Source organism: Cebus imitator, unplaced genomic scaffold (assembly GCF_001604975.1).
Source record: "Cebus imitator isolate Cc_AM_T3 unplaced genomic scaffold, Cebus_imitator-1.0 Scaffold658, whole genome shotgun sequence".
Lineage (NCBI taxonomy): Eukaryota > Metazoa > Chordata > Mammalia > Primates > Cebidae > Cebus > Cebus imitator.
The window spans coordinates 57,643-74,217 of NW_016107973.1; the positions used below are offsets into that span (position 1 = coordinate 57,643).

Here is a 16,575-nt window from a genome sequence, read left to right on the forward strand (position 1 = left end):
TCATAGGTGCAGTCGTGGAGAGAATTCCTGCCTCAGCATGAATCTTACCTGGAGATTCACCCATTCCAGATATAGAAGACTTTCAGATGAGATGTTAGAGGTTGATTTCAGAGTGGATTAAGACTTTGGGAATGCTGTGATGAAATGAATGTATTTTCTATGTGGGGACATTAATGTGGACGTGAAAGTGGATGCACAAGATGTGCCATTATGGATGGAGTCGTGTCTCCCTAAAATTCCCATGTAGAAGTCCTTCCCCCCAGTGTTCAAAATGTGACCTTATTTAGAGAGTATCTGTACACAGGTCATCTTGTTAAAGTGAAGGTATGATGGTAGGCCCAACCCAGCAGAATTTTTCTCCTTACAAAAAGGTGATAGTTAGCATCTAGAACTCTGAGATAAAAAATAAATAGCATTTAAGTCAGTCAATCTGTGGAATATTTTCGCAGCAACCCTAGAAAAAGGAATAGAATACTCCTGCGTCAACAGCATTAAAAAGATACAACGAATCAAAGATCCAAAGAACCACACCCATCTAATCACAGGTTTCCCATTCAACTCGGACTGAACATCCCTGGAAAACTAACTCTTACTAATTCATACCGAGACACCTGATCACTCTGTGTGCTGTGACTGTGGAGCTGCAGGTGCCACACTGCCTGACAGGGATCCGAGTGGAGCTTGTGCTACTCCAGCAGACGACACGCCATCATCCCCATGATATGTAGAGGCGGGTCATGAAGATTTTCAAAAACAAAAGGTTCTAGCCTGAGGAAAAGCAGAATCAGATAAATCTAAACAAGTAAGATTCCATTACCAGGGAGCCTAGAAGAGGTATTGTTCCTTACACTTTTTGTTGCAGTTTTCTCTGTAATGTGTTTGGGTCCTTGCCTATGTTTTGAAATGAACTTTATGTTACAGGGAGTGCTGATAAAATGTTTGACTGTACTATGTTTGTCCCATTCATACTATTTTCCCTACATTGGTAATTCTTATTTGTTGTTTATGCAGTAAAGCTGTTTCCCTTAGTTTGTGTTTTCTGTAACCCACAGCATTGCATTACGATTGCTCGCTCGGTTCCCTTTCTCCTCAATCACCCACTGAAATCTCTATCAAATGTGTGAGCTTCCTCTTCTGAGCTTCACGTGAAACCACCCTTTTCCTCTTTCTTCCTATATTTTGCCAGCATCAGTCCCCTTGCCCCTCACTCTTCACTCCCCAGAGCCCAATCAGATTTCATTGCTAACCCTATTTTACTAATGTTCCTCTTTGATGTCTGAATTTACAAGTGGAAAACACATAGTCCAGGGTAAAATATCCCAATGGATGTGGTTTCTCTAAAAGACTTGTCTAATTACACAGATATGCAAGGATAACGTTGGAAATTTATTAGTATGTCTAAATTCACAGAAATATTGGCACTTGACAGCAAAACAATTCACATAAAGAGAATTAAGCCACGGAGTGAGATGTGGTGTTTTGGAGCAGGCGCATAGCTCTGTCTCTGAAAGGGAACAGGTTTCTCCAAAGCGTCTTTGGTTTTCAGGATGTTATTCTGGACATGTAGGACCATTTGACGGCACCATCCAGAGCGATCAGTCGTGGCTGATTTTGTCAGGGTTTTTCTTGGTCTCCTTGTGCAGTATTTCTCTTCAACTATTTTCATAACATTTTTCTAATATTCTGGAAACAGAGAAAGTAACAAATCCCGATGAGGGGACTTCTTGGTTCTACATCCTTTCTCTATGGTTCCCGGGTGGAGCTCTGAGGGTGAAGCTTCCCGGCTTCCCATCTGCACTACTCAGGGAAGCTGTGGCTACTATCCTGCCCTGCCCCCATTTCCCTCTTGGCCAAGCGGCCGCCTGTCAAAGTGGAATAATCCACGTGGCTACGTGTTAGGTCCCTCTGGGGTGGTACTTTCCCGCTTCTGAGGGGCCCAAGAAAATTTTGATTTTTGTCATTTATCCAGCTTTTGTGTCGTGCTTTGACTGAGAGTGCCATCCTTTACTGGTTTCTACATATGAAGGAGAAGGGTTGTTTATGAGATGTTTGCAAATGCACGGGAAACACTTAACAAAAATGGCCATGTATTGAGCTTCAAGGCACCACGTAATAAATTCCTATGGGTTGCAATCCCAGAGGATGTTCTCCTGTCCACATACTCGGGAGGCTAGAAATGGATTTAAGGGAAAAGCAAGGGGAAAGTCACCAGCTGCTCTGAAATTCAGCAATATGCTTACAGAAAAAAACGCTAACAATGTACACACTTGAGAGCCAGAAGAAAGCACCATTAAAGGCAGCCTATGTTAACATTAATATGAATATTAATATGTAACTCTCTTGAGGAAATAAGCATTATCTTACTTCTCCTAATGGTTGACAATGCTCTGCATAACTTGATGCTAGGGGCAAGGAACATACACTAATTTTAGCTTTGTATTCATATCCTAAAGTGACCGTGATTACAAACACCGAAAACAAAACCATCAGGTGAAGAATCACACCCCTGTCCCTTGAACCACCAGGCTGAATACCACAGGAGGGCTGCTGTGGGTTCAGCCTGGGTCACTCCCCACATTGGGACAATGACTGTTGCTCATAGGCTGCAGGTCACTCTTTTGCTTCGCCGCGGTACCAGTAGACCGTGAGCTGTTTGCGTGGATCCTCCCAAATCCTACGGATGCATACCTGGAAGTAAGGAAGGGTTCTGTTGAAAAAGAAATGAAAAGATTACTGTCAGGCCCAAAACAGAATGAATTGCATGAGTGATCTCCGACTCAAGGAAGTGGGAAAATGAATGGATCCTTGAAACTGTTATTTAGCTCTATGTACACTGTAAATGGGCCTCGTTTGCTTATTTACATGGATTCCTGATGGGAGAGATGTTGAAAAGCTTTAAGATGGTTACCTTGCTTCTTCTATCAGCGTATTCACTTTCTCTGTTTCCATAGCGCACATAATGAAGTTCTGGAAAATTCCACCGTCCAGTCGCAGGAGAACGAGAGTGAAAAAGGCGAGTATCAGTACATCGGTAATACCACCGTAAAGATAACCTAGAAAGATAACTAATAAAAACGGCCATTTGGGAAACTGAGGAAATGAAACACGGTCACGGAAAAACCCACTGCTTTTCCTTGCAGCAAATTGCCCTGCAGATATATCGGAGCTGACAATGTTTAGTACTGAGGGAAAAGTGCTCGAAAACTCCCAGGACACCACACGACACATGCCTGCTAAGTCAGAACAGTGTCACCCACCCCAGCCTCCAGTGGGGTCCTCCCCTTAAAGGGCCACCAGTCTTTCGGGCCACTTGCGGTGGCTCTGAACAGAGCCTTTGGGTTTCCGTGGTGCTCAGGCGCTGCTGAGGCAGCTCACTTGCTCCTGGTGTACCTGAGGACGGCACTCGTGCCCTGGAACTCCGCGAACTTGCCCATCTTCCCCGGCAGCAGCAGGCGCACGGCGATCTGGATGTCCCGGGGGGTGATGGTCACACGCTTGGCATAGCGAGCCAGTTGACCAGCCTCGGTGGCGATGCGGTCCAATATGTCATGAATCATAGAATCCATGACACTCAGGGCCTCCTGGGAAAGGCTGAGACCCTGGTGAACCTGTTTCAGCGCCGAGGGGAAATAGGTGACGAAGCTGTCCTGGAAGCTGTCCCTGCCGCGGTTGGCGTGGCGGCTGCGGGACCCTCGGCGCCCTCGCTTCTCCTGCTTCTGGGCCGTCGAGGAGCTGGCCTCTTTGGGTTCCTGGGTGCTCTGGTCGTCCTCAGAGGTTGGCTTAGAGGAAGGCTCAGCCATGGCGGAGGCAGCGGCCATTAGATGGCAAGAACAGACGGTGACGGTTGGGCACCCGGGAAGGTTGGGGGCGGGGCACTTTGGAGTGGCCGCGTGGTTCTACGTCACAGGCCAACTCGACATCTGGTTGGATGAAGTGTTACCCAGGGAGCCTGTCAGCAAACGTCACTGCCTTGAAGGTGATCGGATGACCCTGTCGCTTGGCATCATGTCAACCAATCACAGTGGGCGTCTGCCGGCCTAAGTGGCCCCTGTGGCCTACCTCAAAGTTACACAGATAGATGGGCCACAGGGCACATCAGCCCTCCTCAGCTGATCCACGCCACACCGTGAGCATTTCCAAAGGTGTCACTGAAAACTCCCAAAGGTTAGCAATTTCAGCTCATGCTCCTTGAAAAGAGCTTGACCTCCTGAGCCCAAGTCCATTATGCGGGAGGAATGACTGTGGCCACGTGTGGACCATTCTGAGATGGGTGCATCTCAGAATCTACTGCTATCCTAGGCTAAGCAAGCCTGGTTTGAGCAGGAACTCCCTGACATGGCTGCCAAGGGCTCCTGGGCATAAAAGGACCTGACGGTCTGGCCCCTGTCTTCAGTTGTGATCAACACCTTCAGTGAATGTGGATAAGGAACAATGGCCAAACCACAGTCTCCAAGCAGACAACACAAACGAAAATTGGGATGCTTGTAAAAGCATTTCCAACCCTTAAACGTGTACGAAATTTAAAACTGTTTTCTGAACAGTATTTTGATCCCCCAAATACTCTGAACGTTAGTGTTGGTGAATAAGCGATGTTGGGTGAAAAAAACACTGGCCCAATTCTCTAAGAAACCTTCTTACGGAGAAAAAGTCAATCTATGAAATCGGAAATATTTTGAGGTTAAGCAAATACGCTTCAAGAATATATGACAATACATTCAGAAACATTTCTTCTTTTCTTTTTTTGAAGTGATTTTACCTTTATTTCCTTCACTTTAAGCCAATCATGAAATTTCACAGTGATTTCTGGGGTGGGGGCAGAAGGGAGGCGGTGTCAAGAATCACTGGGGTTGTGGCCCAGTCGGCCCGTGGAGGTGCAGGTAGGGGTGGGCCCTCACCGGGGCAGCTGGAGGAGCACGGACTGCCCCGCCGGTAGGTAGGTGATGTTCCGAGAGCGTGACAGCTGGTACGCGATGTCCTCCGCGGCTTCCGGCTTCCGCAGCTCGATCAGGCCGTCCCCTGCGGTGGCCAGTGAGTTGGCAATCAGCTCGGCTGCCTTGGAGTCGCCCTCAGCAGAGATGATAGCCGCCATGGGGGAATTCATGTGGAGGTCAGAGTGGAAGCAGGTGTGAGAGGGTCCAGCAGAAGAAAACATGGCTGCCAAAGTGTTTGAGTCCATTGGCAAGTTTGGCCTGGCCTTAGCTGTTGCAGGAGGCGTGGTGAACTCGGCCTTATATAATGTGGATGCTGGGCACAGAGCTGTCATCTTTGACCAATTCTGTGGAGTACAGGACATTGTGGTAGGGGAAGGGACTCACTTTCTCATCCCATGGGTACAGAAACCAATTACCTTTGACTGCCGTTCTCGGCCACGTAATGTGCCAGTCATCACTGGTAGCAAAGATTTACAGAATGTCAACATCACACTGCGCATCCTCTTCCGGCCCGTTGCTAGCCAGCTGCCTCGCGTCTTCACCAGCATCGGAGAGGACTACGATGAGCGCGTGCTGCCGTCCATCACGACCGAGATCCTCAAGTCAGTGGTGGCTCGCTTTGATGCTGGAGAACCAATGCAGTTCACCCAGAGAGAACTGGTCTCAAGGCAGGTGAGCGACGACCTTACGGAGCGAGCAGCCACCTTTGGGCTCATCCTGGACGATGTGTCCTTGACACATCTGACCTTCGGGAAGGAGTTCACAGAAGCGGTGGAAGCCAAACAGGTGGCTTAGCAGGAAGCAGAGGGGGCCAGATTTGTGGTGGAAAAGGCTGAGCAGAAACATTTCTTAAATATATGAATGTAAAACATAAATCCCAGAAATTGAACCAAACAAGGATTTAACGATTAAGAAGAATTCAAGACATGGAGATCACCAGGAAGGTACCTTCCAAAATTCCAATGCTGCTTCCTCTCATACTTTTAAGATCAGGTCACTTATTCCTAATAAGATTGTTCCCGGTTTACAAAGAAAAAAAAATTTTTTTTTTTTTACAGAATCTTGCTCTGTCACCCAGGCTGGAGCGCAGTGGCACGATCTCAGCTCACTTGCAACCTCTGTCTCCCGGGTTCAAGTGATGTTCCCACCTCAGCCTCCCGAGTACCTGGAACTAGAGGCATGTGCCACCACGTCCGGCTAACTTTTTAATTTATTTTTTTTGGAAAGACCGGGTTTCATTTTGTTTCTCCAGGATGGTTCCAAACTCTAGACTCACACGATCCTCCTGACTAGGCCTCACAAGGTGCTGGGATTACAGGCATATGAGCTACCGTGCCCAGCAGACAAAATTTATTTCAAGAAAACACAACACGATGTTGATTCCCATTTCAGGATGGATACTGAAAAAAAAAATCTGAGCAGCTCATTTATAAATGTGGTTACAAAAATTGTACCTTAAATATTGTTAATTAAATCACATTACACACACACACAAATAAGGGAAACAGTTTACTGCTATAAATAACAATTTAGAAACATCAAACAGAGACAGACATTACTAATGGAACAAGCAGACCTCATACAATCTTTTTTCATCATTGCGTCTATTATAGAATTCATTTAAATACATAACAGAAACCCACAGTGCAGAAATTGCTAAATCAGGAATTCACTGAACGCACCTTTTTCAAGCTTCCTAGAAACTGAAGTAAGTACTCTAACGCGTTCACATGTGTCTAATTCTAATATTTCCCATTCTACAATCTTTTTTAATGCAGAGCTTAATGTCCTGTGAGTATGCATCACTTAGGATGAAAGCATCCAATGAGAGCACCCAAACCCCACTCTCCACTGGCTCAAGGAATGTATCTTCAGCCCTGGGCCTCAGCCTTTGGCTCAGGATGGGAGCAGGTGACCTGACCTGATGCATTAAGTGCCCTCCTAGCTGTTCAGGCTTGTAAATTGAGGAGAAAATTAGTTTGTGCTTTTTGTCCACTTTATATTTCTTCATTTGATTTTTTGCCTTATTGTAATTGTGGTGATTTCAGGATATGAATCCAAAGCTGTGAGTAAGCATGTGTCCTACCTCTTGCATCATCCTGCAAAGAAAAGTTATCTGAAAAGGCATCTGGAGGTAAGAGACTATTCCCGTGAAGAGTTTGAAAAACCAGGGAGGTAGAGACTTCAGTGTGAAACAAAGGTGCAGTTCCAGAGAACAAAAAGAGGATATGGCTTTCATAGAGAAACTTCCCATCAAAGTTCCCAGTACAGCCCATTTATGCAAACACAGGATTCAGACTTAGGTCTGATTGGTTGACTCAGTTGGGCTCTGATCGGTCAGTACAACTGAGCCCTGATTGGCAGGGGCAGGTGAGCTCTGGTTGGTTGTTTGGTTCAGGTGAGCTCTGAAAGTTCCAAAGTTAGATAGCGGTGTGGGTTTTGGGGAATTCATAGTACATCTGTGAGCTCCAGTCAGCACATGACAGCTTGCCTCTATTTTAAATTTAGGCTCGGCCACTGGGATCCTTCTTGAAAGACTGGCTGTTTTAGATTCACATTTGTTCACAAAGAAAATGATAGTGACCAATTAAGAAAATTGGGATGATTCTCTCTCTCTCTCCCTCTCTCTCTTTCAGTGTGATTGTTGTAGGGCTTTTTCACTTTCAAGCACATGCGTCTCACAAAATTGACAAACTATGGCAAGTTGAGACAATAAAAACACTTATTTCAGTACAATGCTTTCTCCAAACTGTGATTGGTCCTGATTCTTGAGCCAATTGAATGCACTTCCTCTTTCATCATACACCGTCACTCTGGAGTAAGGGAGAATGAGTGTGGAAGTGAGCGAGGGCACAGACAAAGCTTTAAAGGTTGACTATTTACTCTTTCTCCTAATCCCAGACATTTTCCCCAGTATAGTGACTGTATGTCCTGATTTCACCTGTTGTCCCTGAGTAATTCCAAATAGCATCGCTTTCACTCTGAAACATGCCCAAATGTACGACTCTGCACTTACCAGGGTAACTAGATCATGCAAGAATTTGTGAGTGTAGTAGCACTCATATCTTTGTTGAATAAGCACATAAATGAATAAACCTGTATTAGATAAGACACTGGCCCCTGACAACTTTTGCTGTATTTTGTGTGGCTAGTCCACACAGCCCTTCTGGATCTCTTGGGTACAGTCCCCTTTCCTGTACTGCACTTAAAAAAAAATTCTTTCTCTATAAAGCTGTCTGAGTCTCAGTGTTAAGGCCATGAGAATGTCAAACTGTGATTCCTCCGTGGTCTTTATATCACATTGACTCCTTCCAATAACCCTTTATGATGTAGACATTTTAGCCTCAATTTTTTGCAGACAACACACAGAGTAACTGAGTAATGTGTCCAGTGATAACACAGCTGATAAATGGAAAAGCAAGGATTCAAACCCACTTCAGTCTGAGTCCAGAACCCAAATACTTGAACACTGTCCTCTGCCATCCTCTCTCATGTTGTAGTGATGGCACCATCAAGGCATGGATAGCTAGGGTAGACAGTCTGAGGTGATCCTCCCCTTCACAGCAAGCCTTTTCATAGCTTGATCTTTCCTGAAAGGCAATGTGATCAATTCAGAGGTGTAAAAGCAAAAGCATCAAGTTAGCCTTCCTGCAAAGGTATACAAGGAATATGCTTTTCTCAGGCAAAGACGGGAGCTTTTTCAAGCAGCGGTTAGCAAATTCGACAATTCCTGTGCTCAATTCTATGTTGCAATAGCTTTCTGAGGCATATGCTTAGCCATTCCGTGTTGTACAATTGTGTCCAATACAGACGGACTCCAACTCAGCATGGTACAACTTAAAATTATTTGACTTTATGATAGGTTTAACTGGACATAAGTCCACTGGAAGTTGGGGAGCATATGTTTATCCTGTTGCAAATTGGTGACAGAAAGGGTGGGAAGCAGGGAGTGGGGAAAATTTTCAGGTTAGGTATTTACAGTCATTACCCAATGATCCACATTTAGCTCTGTGATGGCCAATTTTATGTCTTGTCTTGTCTTCCCAACCAGGGGGAGATTTCTTACCCAAATAAGCAAGGATAGAGATTTAGGTAACCTGACTTGGTTGGGTTACACAACCTAGATATGTGGTCAGCTTTTATTCTGAATGTTTCTGTGAAGGTGTTTTGGAGTAAGATTAACATTAAATCAATGGAACTGAGCAAAACAGACTGCCCTCCATAATGGCATGAACAGAACAAAAAGACTGACTTCTCCAAAGCAAGAGTAAATTCTGTAGCAGACAGCCTTCACACTGGGACTGCAACATTGGCTCTCCCATGGGTCTTCAGCCTCATGGACTTTAGACTTAAAGTGTAACGTCAGCTTGTACCTGAGACTCCAGGCTGCCAGCCCATCCTGCAGATTTAGGACTTGCCAGCCTCCATAATCACATGAATCAATTTCTTAAAATAAATCACTCTCTATAGATAGATGGATAAATAATCTATTGGTTTTATATCTCTGGAAATCTTTAATACAAGCTTTCTGCATGAAAACATTGCTGCAGAGACCTGAGTGTTGTTTCCACATGTAAAATATCCAGTTATATATCAGACATGTTCATGATACCATTAATCAATACCTTTGCCTTTAATTAGTGACTACACATTTATGTCAGTATTTTCCATGGCTCTTTAGAGATTTTTCTCCACCATTTGATATGAATGGGGACAACAACATATTGGGTTCAATGATAAAGTCAAGGACTAATTACAATTATATTACTGAAAATCACAATCCCTTGAACATTGGTAGAGTCCACGTGTTAAGCAGAAGACTGACTGAACTTACCCCACTTCTGACCTTGCCAGTTTATTTCACTCCCTTTCATTACCACCTATATAGCTGACACTCACATTGGTTAATGTCAATTAAGCCAGGGGTTGCTGTGGTAATAAAGAGTCACCCTTGAGTGAACGGTGATTGTGCCAGGCATTGTTCTAAGTGCTTTACGGGGAACACTTCAATTACCTTTCAGAAGATCTCTTCAGCAAGTGACAATCTTTTGTGGTTCAGTTTCTTCATCCATAAAAATGAAGACAATAATTGTGTCCATTTTTATGGATGAAGAAACTGAACCACAAAGATTGTCACTTGCTCCAGTTCAAATAGGTAGAATATTATCAAGGTAATCATCAAACATATTTCTACACATTTAAGATGCCAAAGCCAAGATATTCTTATTAGGTATGAACACGCATTGATTATATTCTAAGAATGTTTTTAAAACTCACTGGCCTGTACAGTTTCGTGGGAATTTTAAGCCATGATACTAAACGAGACATTTTTATCCTTGGTAAAGATGAATTAGGCATGAAATTTTATTTGGCTGCTTTTCCTCTTTTCACTTTCAGTATGGTTTTTCTTTCTGACATTTCATCCTTTTCTGTTCTTAGTCATTAAGGTCATATCTGCCTGTGTACACAGACAGAATAAAGGTGTAAAGCCATTGACAAGTGATTTTCAAAGGATGTAGATGCATAAAGGAAGACAATCATTTGACTTCAGACTTTTACTTCCCCTATGAATGCAACTGCTACAACAAAGCCCTAGTACTGCCAGTTTTGTAGATAATAGATGAATTCAGGGACCTAAATCTCAATCTTTGCTTATTTGGAAAAAAATCTAACCCTGATTGAAAAGACAAGTAAACCCAGTGACTAGAAGAGTACCCCAACATTAAATAATTGAGAAACACGGGGCAAAACTACTGTGGATGAGCAACTGCCATTTTTCCCATCTCGTTTCTGTATGAGTATTCACTTAGTAATTACATGTCTTTCACCTCCTACCATGCACTTCTCATCTGCTCCAACTCAGTTTAACACTTACAGGGTGCATACCAAGTCTTTAATGAAAAGGACAACTACCAGATGCAACTGACTACGAGTTATCGTTCAACCCCAGGTCACCTGACAACCTTCATGCTTTCCTTTGAGCTGCACTAGTTTGCAAATGAAGAAGTTGCTGAATCTATCATAGATGGATACCATCTTTATCAAATGTGCAAATGACAACACAGAAAGGGGAGCAAATGTGTTGGATGATAGGATCATTATCAGGATTCAGAGACCTGATAATGAGGAAATCTGAGCATATCTGCAACCAGGATGGTTTCCCATCTATGAAATTTGGGTCTGAAGGATCTTAGAAGAGTCAGCTGCAGAAGACTTGGAAGTATAGGGGCAGGCACACAACAGCTGACTTCAAATACTGGAGGACAGATTAACCACCTTGTGAAAGTATCCAAAAAAACTGTCTGAGGACTGTTGGATAGGAGCTAAAGGTAGGCAATTTTGGGCACAGTGTAAATACCATGTCATTGTAAGGGGCAGAATGACTATTGGACAACTGTTTTAGATAGGAGGTAAGTTACTGGTGACCGACATGGTTACTTCCAAGATTCAAATCCTCTGGCTACACTAAGCCCTGTGACTGTGTCACCTCATTGGCACTTGATCCAAGTTGACCCGCCTACTGTTTTGCTTTTGAAACTTTAAGCTATAGCAGAGAAAACAGCTTCCACTTCATGTAACCCAAGTGATTATTTAAGAATGTGAGCCCTTAGAAAGGGGGAGGTAAGATAATACTTGAGGTTGCAAATAGGTATGAATGGTATAATCTATCTTTGTAGGAAGATATATATATATACATTAATCGATCACAAGTCTGGATGCCTAATACTTCTATTTGGTGGGATTATAGGTGATTCATTTTTATACACGTGATTAAAGTAGGTTGGGCATGGTGGCTCATGCCTATAATCCCAGCACTTTGGGAGGCTGAGGCAGGCAGATTGCTTCAGCCCAGTTCAAGACCAGCCTGGGCATAGAGAGACCTCATCTCTACTAATAATCAAAAAAATTAGCTGGGTGTGGTGGAACGTGCCTGTTGTCCCAGGTACTAGGGAGGCTGAGGTGGGAGGATTGCTTGAGCCCAGGAGGTCAAGGCTGCAGTGAGCTGTGATTGTACCACTGCACTCCAACCTGGGAGACAGAGTAAAACCCTGTCCCATAAAAATAAAATAATAATTTTTAAAAAGGGATAAAAGTATTGTTTAAAGGCAGGAATTGAAATGCATGCATTTACACATATTCCTTATTGTATTAGCATAGACTAAGTGACTTAACAGAAATGTACTTGCTCACAATTCTAGATTCTAGAAATCTCAAGTTGACATCCAGCAAGGTCAGATTCTGGTGAGGGCTCCCTTCTTGGCACATAGACAGCCACCTTCAGTCTTGGATATTAACTCCCATTAAGCCGAAAAAGTTTCCAGAAGGCAAGAGAACCCAGCTTGAACTCCAGCCCTTATTCAGCTTGAACAGATCACATGAGACCCTTTGTTTTCATTTCTTTGTTCTGAGATATGGAGGTTAGTCCACATGACCTTCTCTCCCAAGGTTCTGTAACTCTGTGGTTCCAACTCTAAAGAAAGAGCACCTAGCATCCCCAAGTCAGGACTCACTGGACCTGGACAAAATTGATTATTTCCCCCCATGAATAATCTGCTAGCAGTTTTCCTTCAACCACTTTGTTTGGCTGAAAAGGTAGCCTTATGTACTTTTCATTCCTTAGAATATTACCAGAATGAACTACAAGAGTCACATGATAATGATTATATGTATTACTTTATTGCGACATTGGAGGTGAAAATAAACTGTAAGATGTTGCCAAAGGATGCAACTTCATGAAGATTATGAAACAATTGAGGCACCCGTTGTAGAAGGTTAGAATTGGCTTCTCCTGTATGAGGTGGAAGGACTACACACACAACTGTCATCAATGGCAAGATTATTGACGGCATCTGCCATTTGGAGTTTACATACCAATGGGAAGTTTAGAAAGGAACTTAAGGAAACATTCACTACCCCAGATCTCTTAGCCAGGAAATATAGGTGAGAAGAAATCAGAAGATGCCTGAAATCTCTACAAACACATAGGTTTACCAAAAAAACAAGCCTAAAACCAAGACCGTCAGGAAATGTTGAAATCTGCTCTTGAGAGGAGATCCCCATTTTATGATGTTTGGACACAGTCTTTCTCCTGCTGGATAGCTAGCGGGGGAAAAGAAACAAAAAATTACAAAAGTATTTTCCTAAGTTCAGCTTCTTCCAAAAGAACTCTTTGTAAGTCATTGAAGGCTGCCATATATGCTTTAAATTTGGAATGCCAAGGCATTAACCGTGAAACTCACGGTGTGGTGTGTGCATGCATGTGTGTGCACATTAACCACCTGAACTACCAATTAGAAACTACGTCAACTGTAGGGTTTGTTTTTCCAAATGCTGTTGCCATTTTTTTCAGATTATTCAAGACCGAGGAGTAATCGGAGAACTTTCTTCAGATTTATTGATCACTATATAGTTAGGAAAGTATACACTTTCAGATAATTTTAACTAATGTTGCCACTTTCAAATAAAACTGATATAACAAAAGGGGCCTCTCAGGTTTTGTGAATATGCTTAGGGTTTCTCCATCAGGCTGTAACTCCAAAGGGCAGAATCGATCCCTTGAATCTGAGAGATTTGAGTATACCCAGAAGTAAATTTGTTATCTCACCTTGTCTTGTCATCATATATAGAAGGCCAAAACTGCAGATTCTACAGGGTTCTTTAAGGATAATATTATGGACTAAAATTTCTAAATGTAGAAAAATACCAAATACCCAAAAGTAGACAAAATCTAAGTGTCTTTTTAGTGCTACATCTAATATTCCAAGATTGGTTGTAATGTGGTTTTTAATCATTTTCAAACAAGAAACTAGTTTTTTATTGCCCCATCACTACTAGACCCATCATGTGAGAACAAGAAGAAAACTATTTGATAGTTTTACCCATTGCATTAAATACCAAGGTGCTCTAATTATTGCTTACTTTGTGGCAAAAATTTACTAGAAGATTTACCGAACCTATTAACTTTCTCTAATGTTTATTTCCACTAGAACACCCCCATGACTTACTTTCCTTTGAGGGAAGAGTATTTTTTTCTTCAGTATTAGTTTTCTTCAGTTTTGACCTGTCAAACTTCTCCACTTCCGACAAGTCTGGTTTATCACTCATCTTGACTAGAAGATAGACTGAAAAGAAAAAAAAAAATTGTTATCTTTATTTTTTTGAGACAGGGTCTCACTCTGTCGCCCAGGCTGGCGTGTAGTGGCACAATACCAGCTCACTGCAACCTCCGCCTCCTGGGTTCAAGCAATTCCTCTGCCTCAGCCTCCCAAGTAGCTGGGATTACAAACAAGCATGCACCACCATGCCCAGCTAATTTTTGCATTTTTAGTAGAGACGGGGGTCTCACCATGTTGGCCAGGCTGCTCTCAAACCCCTGGTCTGAAGTGATCAGCCCGCCTCGGCCTCCCAAAGTGCTGGGATTACAGGAGTGAGCCACCGCGCTCCGCCAGAAAAAAAGATTTTTAAGAAAGCTTACCTGGCAGAACTGTCTTTGGACTAAGGGGTCACAAGCAAAAATTTTCACATTTCCTATCAATGTGTATTCTACCTGCTCATTTTCAACAGAAAAAACAACAACAGATCTTAGAAAAGTTTTATTTTTGTTAGTATAATTTAATTTCCATAGCATTAGCCATTTCCGATAGGCAGTAAATGCCATTGGATCAGAACGTCCCAGAAACCAAGATGCTCTAGAAACCCAGAGCCAATATGTCTTACTCTTAAAATCACAGCAAGGGTAAAATGGAGGTGATAGAAACATAAGACCAGACAGGAATAGAAGAAGAAAAAAAAGTCTGGCTTTAACCAGGTAATGATTTTGTAACAGGAGATATAGCGCTATTTGAGCATCTTCACTTTCTATTACTTTTGGGTTTTGGCATTTTTCTTGGGACATGGGAGAGCAGCACACAACAAAGTGGCATAAGTTGTACTAATTTATTTCTATTTTAAATCCCCAAAGAAGACAGTACATTAAGGTACTACAATAGACGTCTCATAATAGCTCCTCGTGGCATTGGTTTATACACGTTGTAAGAAGGAACAGCTAACTAGGATCAGACCCAGGACTTCAGCAAAATGGAATAAACCAAATAGGAGTCTTATTTAACCATCGTTTCTCTGCAGAGAGAGACGCAAGGAGATGAGGCTCAGAGGTGCGTGGCTGTGGATCTGACGGAATGCCTGGTGCCCTGTGAGCGTCCCGCGTTTGTCCAGAAGAGACAATAGGATATCCCAGAAATCGCAAGACAGAGCTCTGGTGGGCGAGCCCGGCCCCACCCTGGCGGAGTAAGACACTTCGTCTAGTGCCGGGGTAGAATGGAGAGGACCCCAAGCAGCCGGAAGTGCCGAACGTGCCTCCATTCCGTCGAGGTTACCCTAAGGCCCTACTCGGCCGAGCGATCAGACTCCAATCTCGGCGCTGCGAAATGGAACTAACAAATAATAGCAGGGCCGGGCGCAGAGGCCAGTCTGTCAGGAGCAGTTGGCATACTTTTTCAAGTAACTATTAGCGTTGTCGGGCGCCCAGCCCAACGGCCATGCGAGGAGAGGGAACGAGGGCCCAGCCCCAGAGGGCCCATTCCTGGCGGCCCCCAAACTCCTCATCCTCTAAGCCTCAGACCCGCAGCTACTGCGGACCGGCCGCTTTAAGGCTTCGTCCCCCCTCCTCACCGCGGGGCCTTGTTTTCAGGGACCGGCCCCCCGGGAGGGCTAGGCATCCCGCGCAGAGGGCGGCGCCCGCCCGGGGGAAGACAAAGGCGCGGACTCGCCCGGCCGGGCGGCGGTGCAGACGCGAGGCGCCAGCCCCAACCCCGGCCGCTCTGGCTCCCGAAGGCGCGGCATCCCCACCTCGCGACCCCCACGCCTTCCCGTCCCCATGGTCCTCTGGCTCCGCGGGGCCGCACGTCCTCACCTGAAGGGTTGAAGACTCGGGAAAGGCCGCCCGCGGGGCTGAGACCGAGGCCGGCTCCGGACCAGGTTAGCGTTCCCGCGCAGAGCCCCGCAGTGCTAAGCCCCGTAGCAGCCCCGCCTCAGCCCTCTCTCATTGGCCGAGGGTTCCCGGGCTCACCTCCTTCCCCTCTTCCGCTTGGGCCTCCAGAGCCTGCGCCCACCGTCTCCTCTACCATCAGGGGCTTCGTGACGTCAGAGCAGACCCCGCCTACCCAGGCCCCACCTCCCAGGCCTCTCCCACTGCTTTTAGTCCTGAGGGTCCACATTCCCTTCATATCAAGTACACTCACTCCTTCACAATAACGGGGGCCTCTTCAATAAGCGGGCACATCTTGCCCAGGTAGCTTAGAACACCTGACCGAGGTCCAAGCGGAATGACCGGTATTTAGGCTCTCTTGGCTTTTTATAGCCATTGGAGCCTAAGGACACTATGACAACCCAACAGTAGGTTGGGAGTGGGACTCGGTGTTTTCTGCTCTAATCCTTGGCCAGGTCGTGGATTAGGGGTTCTCATGGCGATAGTGGGTGGTTCAGAACCATTCGCCCCTACAACTGGACATTTCTGTGACAGTAGTGCTCGCCTATGAAATGTAAAAGTCACATTTGCAACTTTCTCAGCCACTGAACACAATAGCAGTTTATAATCGCCACTGAACACAATAGCAGTTTATAATCACCACAGAACAACTGAGGC

General features: G+C 44.5%; 3 protein-coding genes and 1 long non-coding RNA gene across 6 annotated transcripts; 1 reads left to right on the forward strand and 3 right to left on the reverse strand.

The window, feature by feature from the left end:
- Positions 1–1,373: 1,373 nt before the first annotated feature.
- Positions 1,374–4,719, reverse strand: LOC108295792 (histone H2B type F-M). The gene is made up of 3 exons (XM_037734746.1): positions 3,391–4,719; positions 2,909–2,967; positions 1,374–2,707 (listed from the first exon to the last, which is right to left on the reverse strand). Exons 1-2 carry the CDS (start codon positions 3,816–3,818, stop codon positions 2,931–2,933), a joined length of 465 nt encoding a protein of 154 aa, XP_037590674.1. The 5' UTR covers positions 3,819–4,719; the 3' UTR covers positions 1,374–2,707; positions 2,909–2,930.
- A 375-nt stretch (positions 4,720–5,094) lies between these two features.
- Positions 5,095–5,769, forward strand: LOC108295789 (prohibitin-like). The gene has a single exon (XM_037734745.1). The coding sequence runs from the start codon at positions 5,151–5,153 to the stop codon at positions 5,724–5,726; it is 576 nt and encodes a 191-aa protein (XP_037590673.1). The 5' UTR covers positions 5,095–5,150; the 3' UTR covers positions 5,727–5,769.
- A 1,792-nt stretch (positions 5,770–7,561) lies between these two features.
- On the reverse strand, positions 7,562–9,956 carry LOC108295794. The gene is made up of 2 exons (XR_001821591.2): positions 9,305–9,956; positions 7,562–8,579 (listed from the first exon to the last, which is right to left on the reverse strand). It is a non-coding gene; the product is annotated as an uncharacterized LOC108295794 (long non-coding RNA).
- Positions 9,957–10,374: 418 nt separating this feature from the next.
- On the reverse strand, positions 10,375–16,168 carry TMSB15A (thymosin beta 15A). 3 transcript variants are annotated; one of them, XR_001821590.1, is made up of 4 exons: positions 15,844–16,168; positions 13,937–14,053; positions 12,123–13,031; positions 10,375–10,389 (listed from the first exon to the last, which is right to left on the reverse strand). XR_001821590.1 is itself a non-coding variant. In XM_037734747.1 (3 exons), the coding sequence occupies exons 1-3, from the start codon at positions 16,055–16,057 to the stop codon at positions 12,994–12,996; spliced, it is 213 nt and encodes a 70-aa protein (XP_037590675.1). In that variant the 5' UTR covers positions 16,058–16,082; the 3' UTR covers positions 12,582–12,993. The 3 variants fall into 3 exon arrangements, 2 of the variants coding, with proteins under 2 accessions (XP_037590675.1, XP_017373607.1); XM_037734747.1 differs by lacking the exon at positions 10,375–10,389 and having other exon boundaries at positions 12,582–13,031; positions 16,000–16,082; XM_017518118.2 differs by lacking the exon at positions 10,375–10,389 and having other exon boundaries at positions 12,582–13,031; positions 15,844–16,081.
- Between the last annotated feature and the right edge of the window lie 407 nt (positions 16,169–16,575).